Genomic DNA, 13,133 nt, shown 5'->3' with positions numbered 1-13,133 from the left:
TACAAAATTGACCTGGTTTGCACATAAAAGTAGATACAAGAACGGTTTTTGGCGTTTGTTATTCAAAAACAAGCCAAAAATATTGTTGAATTTTTAAGTTGCAGGAAATAGTTCAACGCAAAATGTTATTTATTCGCATAAATTAAAAATTTATAATTATAAAATTAAAGTATTTTTCATATGCATATTAAAATAAGTTCTAAATAATCAATCTAGCAACAATAGCGGTGGAGCTCGCATCTGAATTAGCGACTTATGAACTGAATTAACCGCCAAGCGGATTGCGGGAAGTGAAATTTATCATAAGATTTTGCCAACCAAATTGTTGAAAAGCAGGATGTTGGTTCGTTTTGACGACGATTAAAGATTATCATATATACACATTTACGACAATAACATTTTTCCACACATGGTAATCCTCTTATAAACGAATACCCTAGTTTCAGCTTTTATAGGTGATCTTTCTGATTAGTTGTTTTGCACAAATTTACACATAATAATCTGTTTGCCCTTTTACTTTACTATGATCAGATGGGTGAAAATTTCTCAAAATGTAAAATACCAGAATTCAAATGAAATATTAAAAGCACAGAATCAAATTATAACGTTGACTTTAACTTGTAATCTCTAACTTAAACCATCAGCAGTTGTGAAGCAATAAAAACTAACAGAAGTGGAAACATGTCTATAGTACTGTTTAGTAAAAAATTAATGAAAGCTTTTCGAAAATTAATTGTTTTTATTTGTTAAGTTATGAAAAAGAGTGTTTTCTACAATACTTGTAGCAACAACAAACAAATTATAAATAATTTTAAATAACTAATTAATAATTTTCATATATATACATACATACACAAAGCACAAGTTTTTGTTGCAACTAACTATTGCTTAATATGAATAATTAACACCGGACAGCACCGTAACACAGCAAATGAAGACAAATTATGATTCAAAAATTGTAAAAGTGCATTTATAAAATTTTCATTGACTATTTCAATTGCACATGCTAACACAAGCCAGTAAACCAACTATACAGAAGATTTCCCATGAAAAGGTATTAAAATGCACCTCTACTTTTAGTACAAATCTCGTAGAGCTAACACAATCGATTATAAAATAAAATTTGAAATTTTACTGCACCAAAACTGAACAGAAACTATAATTTTAATTGAAATAAATGAATTGGAAGGCATAAGTGAAGTCTTTACATTATTAAAGAGTAAATTCATGTATAAAAAGGATTGTATGTGAAGTGATTTTCTCGTTAAATTTACAGCATATGTGTTTAAAATTCGTAAAAAAGACAATGAAATACATTACAATACATGTTGATAGGTTAGTTTGAAAGCTAATATCATAAAGTACCACAGAGCACCTTGCATCTATAAAAATGTACAAAACGTTACTACTAACTCACACTGCATCTGTGGAGACACATGAAGTCAGAACAACATTCTTGCAGCTGTGTTTTGGGCAGTGTGTCCTCAAAGATACATCAAATCAAAACAGTTTCATATTCCCACCATTCCTCCAAAATATGCCCAACTTCAAGCAGTAGAATATGCTTGTGACTCTGGTCAAGTATTGACTGTGTTGGAACGCATAGGAAGATACATTTTCGGTGATTCGGCAGTAGCTCCATTGTTGCTCATAGGGATGTAGGAAGGACTAATTGGGTCGGTGGCAGACCTGTTGCGGTTATTTTCAGCAGAAGGTTCACTTAACGGAGATTCAAAGTATGTGATATTGTCCAAGTTTGCACCTAAAAATAAAGTTGATTATTTACTGTCGAGCAAAATGACTTTGTATTTATTAAACCTAAGTAATTAACAAAATGTTTTCGGTGCTTAATGGTTTATTATTAACCTAAAATTAGTAAAACCTAAATAATGAACAAAGTGTTTTCTGCGGTAAATTGTTTTAGCCAGCTTACCAGGGGGGCTTGTCTTGCTTGTTTTACGTAGAACAAGAGGTTGGGTGTTTGTGCCATTTGTTCCAGTTTTAGTCAATGGAGAAGGTATAATTGGTTGATTAGGTGTGCGTGGGAGTGGGCGTGGCCGTGTTGGTGGTGTAGCTTCACTGTATTGCCTGAAATTTAAAAGTTCATATAGGACAGAATGAGACTTGGTGTGGGGTGACATTGGTTTACTGAGTTTTTCATAATGTATTATTTAAAAGGTTATGTAAGACAGAACGGTAAAGCCCTTGTCGCCTACCTTTGGGGTGCAGGCTCCAAATTCTGGTGTGGTCCATACAGTGGCACCCCGGGTGTTGGGGTAATGGGCCAACCTGGCCGAAATGCTAGGACCCATGCTGTGCCATGCTGTGGTACCTCACCCACATAGAATAAAATAGAACAGAATGAATAGACTTTGGTATGTGGTGAACAGAGTTTTTAATATTGTATTAGAAAAAAGAAATTGTCACCACACACATGCTACTATCTTTATAATGATTAAGGCCGCCTAATTACCTTGGAGTACGAGGAGATTCTTTCTCTTCAACAGATTTCTGTGGTAAAAGATAGCCGTCTGTGTCTGTTTCACTTGCTTTTTGCATGTTTGGATGAGTACGCAGTTTACCCAGGGGTACAGGGGTTTTCCCCTTTTTAGATTGACTTGGAAGAAGGTAACCTTCTTCATCTGAAATAAAAAGATTTGTAAAAACATGAAAATATTAGCAAAAAAAATCTATAAACATTTTGGTAAAAAATCTGTAAACATTTTTGTAAAAAAATCTGTAAACATTTTTGTAAAAAATCTGAAACAAGAGAATTGAACCGAAAACGTGTACTGTTATATCATTAAGCCAATTTAGTAAAGTAGAAGAAATTATAATTTCAAGATGATTATTTATATAAAAGGTGTTCAAATAAACAAATGTGATACCTGTGGATAAATCGTCTCCATGGTCAAATGATCGGGTCAGTGGAGATATTGCTGGTGAAGAATCAACTGTGCGAGACTTAAAAAACACTGAAAATACAAAATAAATAGTACAATAGAACAAAATACTTTAACATTATTACAGTGGCATAAGTGGTTACTTATTTCAGTGCAAAATAACTAACCCATTATAAGACCTAGTGGGATACAAAAGGTATGTTTTTTTATAGTAGTGGGGGGGGCAAACATATAGTGGGGGGAGGGAAGAGGGGACACCTTTGGCACATAATAACTAAATATCCCGATCAAGTTTTAACAGTCTATGGAAGTTGTGAAAATACGGCTTATAGTTCTTGAATGTTTTTTGTTTACTACGAAATGGGACAAGAAAATACAAGGAAAAGGCGTTCTATCTTCCCCCACCCTACTATATAGCTTTTACACCACACACAAGTAGCATACCTGGTGAATGGTCAGGTTGTTCAATAGTCATTGCACGGTTACGAGGTGGAGGGACTGAACTTACTCCTCCCCTGTCTAATGATCCACCACTAACAGGGGTACGAGGACCTGGGGTGAAAATATGAAAACTTTTAAATATGAACAAAAAATAGAAAATTGATTTTTGAATGTCAAATCTTTTTGTCATAATAAAATATAAAAATCTCTTTTTTAAAATAGAAATCCATTTTACCATAATTGTAATGAACAATTACATAGTATGTAAAACTATATAACTGGGCCCTAGGATAAATTAAGCAATAACCCCCCATGCCTAAGATAAAATATTTTTTAGTTACTTTCAACAAATAAGAACCTCAATAGAAAAATATATGAAACCACAAAATAACAGCGGCAATGAAATCATTTGATTAAGTTTTGTGAGAAATTGTTTTTTAACAGACCAGGACTGAAGACATCTTGTACCATGCTACCACCCGTGCTTCTGCTTTCAGATGTTCGAACCAGTGATGGGTAAGGATGAACATCCATTACATTAATGTAGTTCACATCGAGACCTGCAGTAACAAGCAACTTTTTATACAGCAGTTTAATTTAGATGACTATTGGTACTAGCAATGATGAAAATATACATACTGCTACATTGACTTATGTTAATTTATAATTTACATTTTAATATCATATTCACACAAGGTAATGTCAAAATGGTAATAGAAAAATCTATATATATATATATTTAATATTTATGTATATATAAAAATCTAGTATAAGAATAAGATGGAAGTAAAGCAATTAACTGTTAAATTACAGTAGCTTTAAATTAATCAATAAGTGAGTTATAGTAGGGTGGAAGGGAGACTGGACACCTTTAGTACATAATGTCTAAATATCCTGATCTTGTTTTAAACAATTAACTACGGTCTATCGGAGTCGTAAAGATATGGTTTTATAACTATTTGAATATTCTTTGTTTACTGCTAAATGGAATGAGAAAATAGAATGAAAAGTTGTCTCATCTTCCTCCACTGTACATTATATGCTTAAATACCTGGATAATGCACCCCATGTATTTCTCCATATATTTGCTCAATTTTCCGAACAAGCGTCACAAAATCTGGTCTTGTTTCAGGCAACGGATGCCAACAACTGAGCATGAGTTCATACAAAGGATCCGGGCAATACTGTGGCTGACGTAAACGACGTCCGTCAAGTATGTAGCTAAAAAATGAAATATATTTGTCAATTATTAAATAATCTTTTAACAAATCATCTGGTATAAAAAAAGTGTATTTTCGATATTTTTCTGCCATTTGGCAAGACTTTATCAAGGAATGGAGCACAGAAACTTTGGAAATAAACTACAATTTTTCGGATAAACCATTAAAAGATTATTTACATTATGCCTGGTAACAGATGTAACAGAATATTTGTAAATTAGGTTCTCAAGCTAATACATTTCTTATAGTTATAATTATAAATAAATGTCAAAAATCTATCACAGTGTTAAAACTTTAATAAAAATAAATCTTTCATAAATAAGGAACTAATAAATTGTGAATTTTTTTCATTAATGAACTGTCCATTGTTAATTTATGATGGAATGCATTAGTGTTAATGCGGTCACTGGTCTCTTTTAATACGAAGTCCAATTCATTATTTATGTCATTAAATATTCACAAAATTAATGTAGGATAATAATGAACAAAACTGAGCCAAAGTTTACAAGAAATTGGTTCTTGAGGTTCAAGTGGTAGTGGGTATATATGTACCACTCTACAGGACAGTGAACTCATGCCAGTGATTGTATATTAACAATGTAACTAATGAGTCATCCACATACTTGACAACATCGAACGCATCCACATCTGGATAAGGCGTGACACCTCTAGTCAAAAGCTCCCACAGTAAAATACCAAATGACCAGACATCGGTCTTGATGGTGAAAGTTTGCTGTTGAAGACTCTCAAGTGCCATCCACTTAACAGGCATCCTTCCAGCATGTTCGTGTGGCTTGTAATACTCCTTCTCGTAAATATCACGTGCCAAACCAAAGTCTGCCACCTACAATACTGATGCTGTACTAATTGACCTTATATGGTAGGCGTGGATTGATAAATGGCTAAGGAGAAAGTCCTGTATTTGTACGCCGGGATTCAATAGTAAATTAGAAATAATTGATAGAAAGGCTAGAAGATTTACATTACACCATGTAAGGGCATTTATGTTCAAACCAAACCGACACAATCAACAGAACAGTTCTTGTGTAATAACTTTGAAATAAATAATAGAAAGTTAGAGGCTGTATACCATGCAAGACACACATTATGCTCAAACTTTTACAATCAGCATTCCAGTTCTTGTTTAAAACGTTATCTTTTACAAGCCCACCAACGGTATGACACTTTAAAATATTAGTTAATGAGATTTTGATTGTCATACTACAAATGAAAACATCAATTCAATAACTTGCGTTGTGCCTAAAATCCAGGCATTTTAAATCCAGGCATTTTAAATGTAGGGAATCGTAAAAACTAATCAAGAACAGTATAGACCCTATACTACAAATTCTTACCTTCACAACATATGTCTCATTCAACATACAGTTCCTTGCAGCTAAATCTCGATGAACAAATCGTTGTGATGCAAGATAACACATCCCCTTGCATGCTTGCAACCCAAACCCAACCAGATCCTTTACTGTAGGACTGTGAGGATGTATTGTGTTAGGTCTTCAGCAAAACAGGGCAAAAATATAGGGAAATTGAAACTGAACAACTAGAAAAGCTATATGCTAGAATGGCAAGACAAATGTTTATCTTTGGCCAAAGTCTTAGATTTTTTTTACTTGTTTTTTTAGATATTTTATTTTTTTACACCTGCGGTGTTTTTAAAAGCACATTGGTTACAGAGGAAGCATATGGCAAGTAGAACAAGGTGGAAACCACTGCCTTAACAATGACGTCAACCATGTTAAATATTAGCTATTACTCCCTTGGCTGGTAACCTTTATTAAAAGGATTTAGCAAATGGATGAAAGGGAAACTCATAAAACTACCGAGAATGTGGAAAATACAGCAGCATAATGTGACTGGTTTATTGACTTTTAATATTTACTACCGGCTGACGGCTAGGATGGGATTTATAACATAAGGGGAACAAGGTACTTGATATGAATGGTGTAATGTCACATACATGGTAGACAAACACGGATGGTAGACAACTCAAGTGTGAAATTGATAAATAAATGATAGCCTACATAGAAACACATGTCTACAATTGGTAATATTTTCCATACAGAATTACCTAATAATATACTAAAAATTATTAGTTAAAAAGCTTTTATTTTTCAACTGTATTCGAACCAAAAAATAAGAAACATTGAGTTAAATGCTTTTCTTTTTTAATTGTATACAAACAAAAAAAGAAGAAAATTCAGAAAGTGAGGAATCCACTCACTTGTTGGATGGTTTTCGTATAAACTGAAGTAGATCTCCGTGCATCATGTACGGGAGGACAACCATTGGAGCTCCGTCATCATCCCAACTGATCCCGATGAGCGTGAGGACGTTTTCATCGTGAAAATCGCTCATCATTAAACCTGTCATATGAATATAAATCGCTCATCATTAAAACTATCTTGTGACCAGTTAAAAATGAAAATAAATTGGAAAATAAATTGGGATAAAACAGTATTTAAGTTCGAAGGGTTATAACAATGGCACTCAAAATAGAAATGTGATATGATACTAATCATGACAAGCGTGCAAATCGCTGATCATCAAGCCTATCATGTAATCATGTGAATATAAAAAAATAAATCAGTTTTAAACAAATATTTTTAGGCAATATATGCACAATGTGAAAAGAGGTCGCCTCCTTTACCACTTAATAAAGCCCACCTAACTGTATTTAACTAAATCATGACAATCACCTTCTTTAAGAAACTTTTCCACAGATTCTGTGTCTTCAATTTTTGAAAGGGTTTTGATCGCCACTTTTCTTTTAATGGGATTCCCATTCAGTTTACTTATCTCCGAGGTGATGTATTCACCATTGTACACTGTCCCAAAATGGCCTTTGCCTGTGGAAATGTACGCATTTATTTATACGTCGGCAATAGAATTACGTAATAAACTATAAACAAGATATGCAGTATCCGGTACCATTAAACAGTGTAAAGAGTGCTCGGCTCCAGACTCGGGGATCGGGTCCGAAAATGTAAAAAATCCCAAATTTGTATATTGATTTTTATCAAAAAACGAAAAGTTATAAAAGTAGTAAAAACAAAAATACCCTCTAAAAAACATGTCAAAGTTAGAAAAAACAAAACATCTTAGAAAAAACATGTGAAAACCTTTAGATTACATTTGAACATTTTTATAAAAAAACTTTCTTTGACTTTTTTTCGTTGGTATTCCTTTTAATGCAGTGCACGAAATTCCACCCCAGGTTTGGTGGTTATAACTAGTTGTAGTAAGATTCACCTACTTACCTATAATATTCTCCTTGTCAACCATTAACTTGTTGCGTGATATCAACACAGAACTCATCTCTTGGAGGATTTGTGGCGAAAGTTGCTCTGAGATGGAAGCGGAACTGATCAGGGGAAGACGCTCATTGTTTCTGGAGGTGGAAGATGATGTTTAAGTCTTGGATAAGCTTAGTAACACAAAGGGAAAATACTAACAGAGTGAAAGAAATTTTGATTATTTTTATATTAAACTATTATTTGCACCTAGAAAGAAAAGTTTAAATATGAGATGATATTATTACCTTATGCTGTTGCCATGGTAATTGTTCACAGGATTGGCAGAGTAGGCAACAGCAGTCTCTTCTTTCTTATTTCTACGCTTGCACACAATTATCATGACCACAACAAGAATTACAATTATCTGCAAAGAATAATTTCTGGTAACCACAAAGAAAAATATAGAAAATAACTTTTTATAAAGTAAAAATAGAAAAAAAAAACTAACAGAAAAAATGTAATATATAATTTTAGGTATTTTAAAAGCAAAAAATGTCAAATTGGGGCCTAAAATGTAAAATACCTTTCATGCTTTTATTGTGTTGTGTTACAGGTAGTTAATTGGGAAAAAAATTGGCAAATACTTTAATTAAAATACTTGGAGCCTAAAACACTGAATTCCTTTTATGCTCATAGCTTATATTACTTTACACATGGTTAATGATAGAATGGTGACAGACTGATAGCCATCAGTAACAGCTTTGAGCTTGAAAAGCCTCTTGTTTTTTTAGAAAAGTTTGGGAAACGTTGTGCTAGAATGAGGCAATAATATTGTTGGTCTTGTGCTATAAGACAACACACTTACGACTCACCCCTAGAAGTACAGGCACAATGATTGCTGCGATTGATACAGGTTTTGGTGGTGGAGTGGTGTCCATTACACCTGGGTTGTATAGGATGTTTCTTCCAAGATGAACCGTTACATTGAGTAGATTTCCTATATCTTGTGCTTCTTGTGGAACTACATGTAAAAAATGTGTTCGTTTGGCGTACGAGTTTGATTTTATATTTCTGTTTTATAAAGTAGGGCAAGTGATTGTCTATTGCACTGAAAATAATAGAGAAAATGGTAAAGAATGCAAATAAGATAATGTGCAGTGTCTACTGTCTATTACTATGAAAAAAATGATGTAAAAATGGACATTTGATTGTTGTCTGGCGGTTTACTTTACTTTTACAATATTGAGATGAAATTTTCTCACGAAAAAAAGTAAAAACAAACCAATTGTGTCAATACTGTAAATAGTGGCAATGTCATACCAAGACAGATAATATCTTGATCTCTTTTCCCTTTTTCCAAGATAAAGTTGATAGAATCACATGGAATATCTTCCACCATCACTGTATAATCAGACTTCTGGCATCCAAGCAGCAAGTTAACACCTAAAGTTTATAACATGTGTTGAGTAAGGATAAACAGAAAAATCTTATTCAAGAAAATAACAAATATTAACAAACTCATTAGGTTTTCTAATAAAACAAGCAGTTTGCAAATCACTGAAGAAGGGAATGGATTAAAGTTAAACGTAATAAATTTAAATTCAATCTAGTTGTTAGAAATTAGAATTAATGGAAATTAATTCATCATAGCAGCTAATTGCCAACAAAGGTACAATGGAAGAAACAAATATTACAAATCTTTAAAAGTGCTACCTGATATTAAAACTGAAAGTTCATCTTCTTCCTCGTGTCTAACTTCTTGGTTGGTTGAATTGAACGAGTAAATGACCGGTTCGTTACAAGCTTCGTAATCTAATTGTTCAGAAACACCATCCATCTTGAAAGCAATAACTCCTTTTACTGTTCGTTTCAAATCTAAAACAACAGAATAATATATTCATTATTGAATACAAAAAAATATATACATTTATAGTCAGGAAAGGAAATGTGACACTTTTTCAATCTATTTTCTCTTCTTTTTTGGTAGTAAACAAAGAATATAGACCATTGATTGGCCCACTTACTACCTCAAACATTAAGTTTAATCTTACCGTAGACCTCAGGAAATGCTGGGCTGATAAATTTCATGTGTTTGCTATTCATCACTTTACAAGGAACATCTCGTGTGACGTCGGAAATTTGTATCACAGCTGTTGGGCTCGAAACTGAATCGAGATTTTTTCCTTCTACTTTTACGTTAAGTCCACCTCTGTCAATATAAATTTAATTTAAAAATTCAATTTTTAAAACTGTTTCATTACTTGCTTTGTTTTAACTTGGTATTATCCAAAATCTCTACTATTTAAAATAGACATAGTCAAAATACAACTATTACAACTGCACCTTTAAAAGCAGCCTTACAAGAAAAAGAAGAGCTATATAACTGTCGTGAATTGAACAAACACTGTAATGGAGAATATAAGAATGGTCTTAGTACGCTGCATTATAGTTTAATAAAATTCCGCATCAGCTCTGCCACAAGAAATGTATTTAAAAATGCAACAAAACCCATTTGTGTTAGACTGTGTATACCTTTTTAACGTGGTGATCTTTAGTGAGGTTATTTGAGGATCCGTTTTGTAGATGAATGTCCCTTCAGCAGTCCATTGTGTCCCATCTATTGTAACTGTAACATTTCCATCATTAATTTCCCGTTTACTCCTTTTGCTCCCACTTGTGACACACAAAATTGTATTTCTGTTTCTAGCTGTCACTTGACAGTCAATGCCGGCAACAGTAACCCCAACGTTGGACCCTGTGTGAAGATTTTTGCCTCGAATATTAAGAGTCGTACCACCAGATTTTGGACCAAAATGTGGTTGGAAGCTGGATACTAAGACATCCAAAAAAGAAAATTCCGCTGAACTGTTGGCAACACCCTGGATCCGGTAATACTCCTTGCCCACGTTGGTTTGTGGAAGTGGTGAATACACAAACATTGAAATCTTGGAAGATATATTTTGATTCGTTAAGTTAACCTGATTTGTAGAGCACTGAAACTGATTGTATAATTCTTCCCCAACAGCACTGCAAATTCCTAGTTCCCCGATAGTGACATTCCATGTTGTGTTTTTACCAAACCGTGGAGTACTGTGACCTAAGCCTTCTCCCGTGAATGTAATGACAGTGTTGCCCTGCCATGGTCCAGATTTTGGAGAAAAATCAAAAATAATTGGACGACAAATATTTATTTCATTACCATGACATTGGGACTTGGAAGAACATTTCATCTCATCGCTGCAATATTCACAGAGGAAGTTGTTTCGAACACATTCTCTGCATGATGTTATGCTCTCGCACACCTCTTTCAATGATATACTATAAAGTGATGTTTCATCCATAGCAACAATCAATTGCTTGGCTTCAATGTATTCCACCTTTACAATTGGATGTTTTGATATTTGCAGAGTGATATTTAAGATATCCTGGATACGTAAGGCACCAATGTGGTAAAAAATGAGCTCGCCGGAACTAGTTCCTATGGCAGAGACGGTCTTGGTGCCAAAAGAAAACACAGTCATTGATCTAAGGTGAGCATTTTGTTCATTCTGGTATATAAGCACATTCTGTGATTGGACTGGATCCTTAGAATAAATGTTGTGCACTGTATTTCTCTGAGCTGGTCTTGCACACAAGGTAACCGGTGCACTTGTGGGCTTGTACGAACACTTTTTGGTAACACTTCCCTTTTCGTACAAAAATTCAAGACCAGCCACGCGACTAGGGTTAAATTGACAGTCCGTTATAGACTTCTTGAACTCTAACTCAATATCTTTCATGCTGTATGAACACAGAGAGGTTGATTGCTTGTGTTCATCTTTGGCAAGGATAAAAAGAAAGGTATGGTTTGATATATTTGGATCTAATCTTTTCCTTGTTATCCAATCTGTACTGATTTTAGTCAGGTGTGCATCTAGTATGTTACTAAACTTGAATTTTGCTCTTGTTCCTTTGCATAACATTTTAATCTCGGAATAACTATAAAAAGCTTCATCTCTTTGGCAAACTCTAACCAAGCGTATTTGTAACCGCGGTGCATTTAAGTTCTTATTTTGGTTGGTAACAAAGTAGGTAAATCCATTGTAGCTGAAGCCATATTTATACTGAATCTTGTAGTTTCTCGCATGTGTTTTATGAACAGTTATATGGGATACTAGTTTTAAATGTTGTGTTGTAGTATTTTCGGTAAGATGAAACCCATTTAACTCGCTATTCCAAACTTTGCTAGACACAGACTGTTGATATTCATAAGGAATATTATCATCGATAGTTCTTCCAAAATAAAACACATTTCTACCAGCTGGACCCGGTGCCAACAACCCATACGTACTGCCAGATAAACTTACAATATGGTTTGAATTATTGTAAGTGCCGGTGACAGCAACTGCATTAAGAATATTATTCAAGGCGTGGTGATGACACATACCATCATTGGCTGTGCCACATGATATTACTAATTGGTTATCAGTGTCCACTAAGAGCAATTCGATAACATTTTCCTGATTTTGACAGTCAGGTCCATTGCATGGGATGTTGTGTACTGCTGTAGATGTTTTGTTATAAACAAATTTGTTTTCAAGTTCCAAACTCTGTGATGTCTGATACAATGTATCGACTCCCCCAACATAAAAAACCTGATACATTCCATCCCAAACGAACGATTTTAAGTTGGTGTCGCCAGTGAAGTTGCGGATAAACGAGTTTCCTGTATGGCACCAAATCAGAAAAATAAAGAAAATATAAACTGAATTTTTAATCCATTTATTTATTACGGGGTACATCTTCACATTCTGGCACGATGGTTTTAGTTTTCTAAAATAAAATATAAAGTGTTAAAACTTAAAGGTATGAAAATATTATATAAACTGCACTTTTTTACAAATAAATATCAAATAATTTAAAAATACTGCACTCGGTAAGCCTCACTGTTTTATTGCAACATTCGACAAGCCTTACTGTTTTTATTATAATGAAAATGATATACGTGACTCAGAATCACGCTTCAACAATCCGGCTTGCCGCAACATAACAACTACACACCCCACTGAAATTTGACTCCGCTGGTTCTGTTATTTAAAGTTATTTCAGCTCTAGCTCGCCCTCCAGTGATTAGATTGTTTTATTATTTCAACCGCTTGGAAACTTTCTATTTTTAGAACCAGACAGCAGACCGCGAATAATACGACACACATAGAATAATATCTACTGTTTATCTCAGAAGGATTGCACAAATGGTAGGCTACATAAATGCACAAATTTCCCATTTAAAACCAGTTTTATCAATTAATTTTTAGCAATTTTAAAAACACTTTTGGTAT

The 13,133-nt window shown here is 33.8% G+C and overlaps 1 protein-coding gene across 1 annotated transcript; it reads right to left on the bottom strand.

Moving 5' to 3' along the window:
- Positions 1-719: 719 nt before the first annotated feature.
- On the bottom strand, positions 720-12,661 carry LOC149740752 (hepatocyte growth factor receptor-like). The gene is made up of 18 exons (XM_089871500.1): positions 10,348-12,661; positions 9,867-10,024; positions 9,529-9,690; positions 9,136-9,258; positions 8,688-8,836; positions 8,121-8,239; positions 7,840-7,970; positions 7,279-7,428; positions 6,804-6,945; positions 5,920-6,052; positions 5,188-5,408; positions 4,396-4,565; positions 3,791-3,904; positions 3,348-3,455; positions 2,889-2,975; positions 2,474-2,642; positions 1,934-2,088; positions 720-1,762 (listed from the first exon to the last, which is right to left on the bottom strand). The coding sequence occupies exons 1-18, from the start codon at positions 12,594-12,596 to the stop codon at positions 1,578-1,580; spliced, it is 4,725 nt and encodes a 1,574-aa protein (XP_089727626.1). The 5' UTR covers positions 12,597-12,661; the 3' UTR covers positions 720-1,577.
- Between the last annotated feature and the right edge of the window lie 472 nt (positions 12,662-13,133).

The sequence above is a fragment of the Ciona robusta genome, chromosome 2 (genome assembly GCF_009617815.1).
Source record: "Ciona robusta chromosome 2, ASM961781v2".
Lineage (NCBI taxonomy): Eukaryota > Metazoa > Chordata > Ascidiacea > Phlebobranchia > Cionidae > Ciona > Ciona robusta.
Note: the sequence above shows the minus strand (reverse complement) of the source record. Positions and strands in the feature narration are given on the sequence as shown.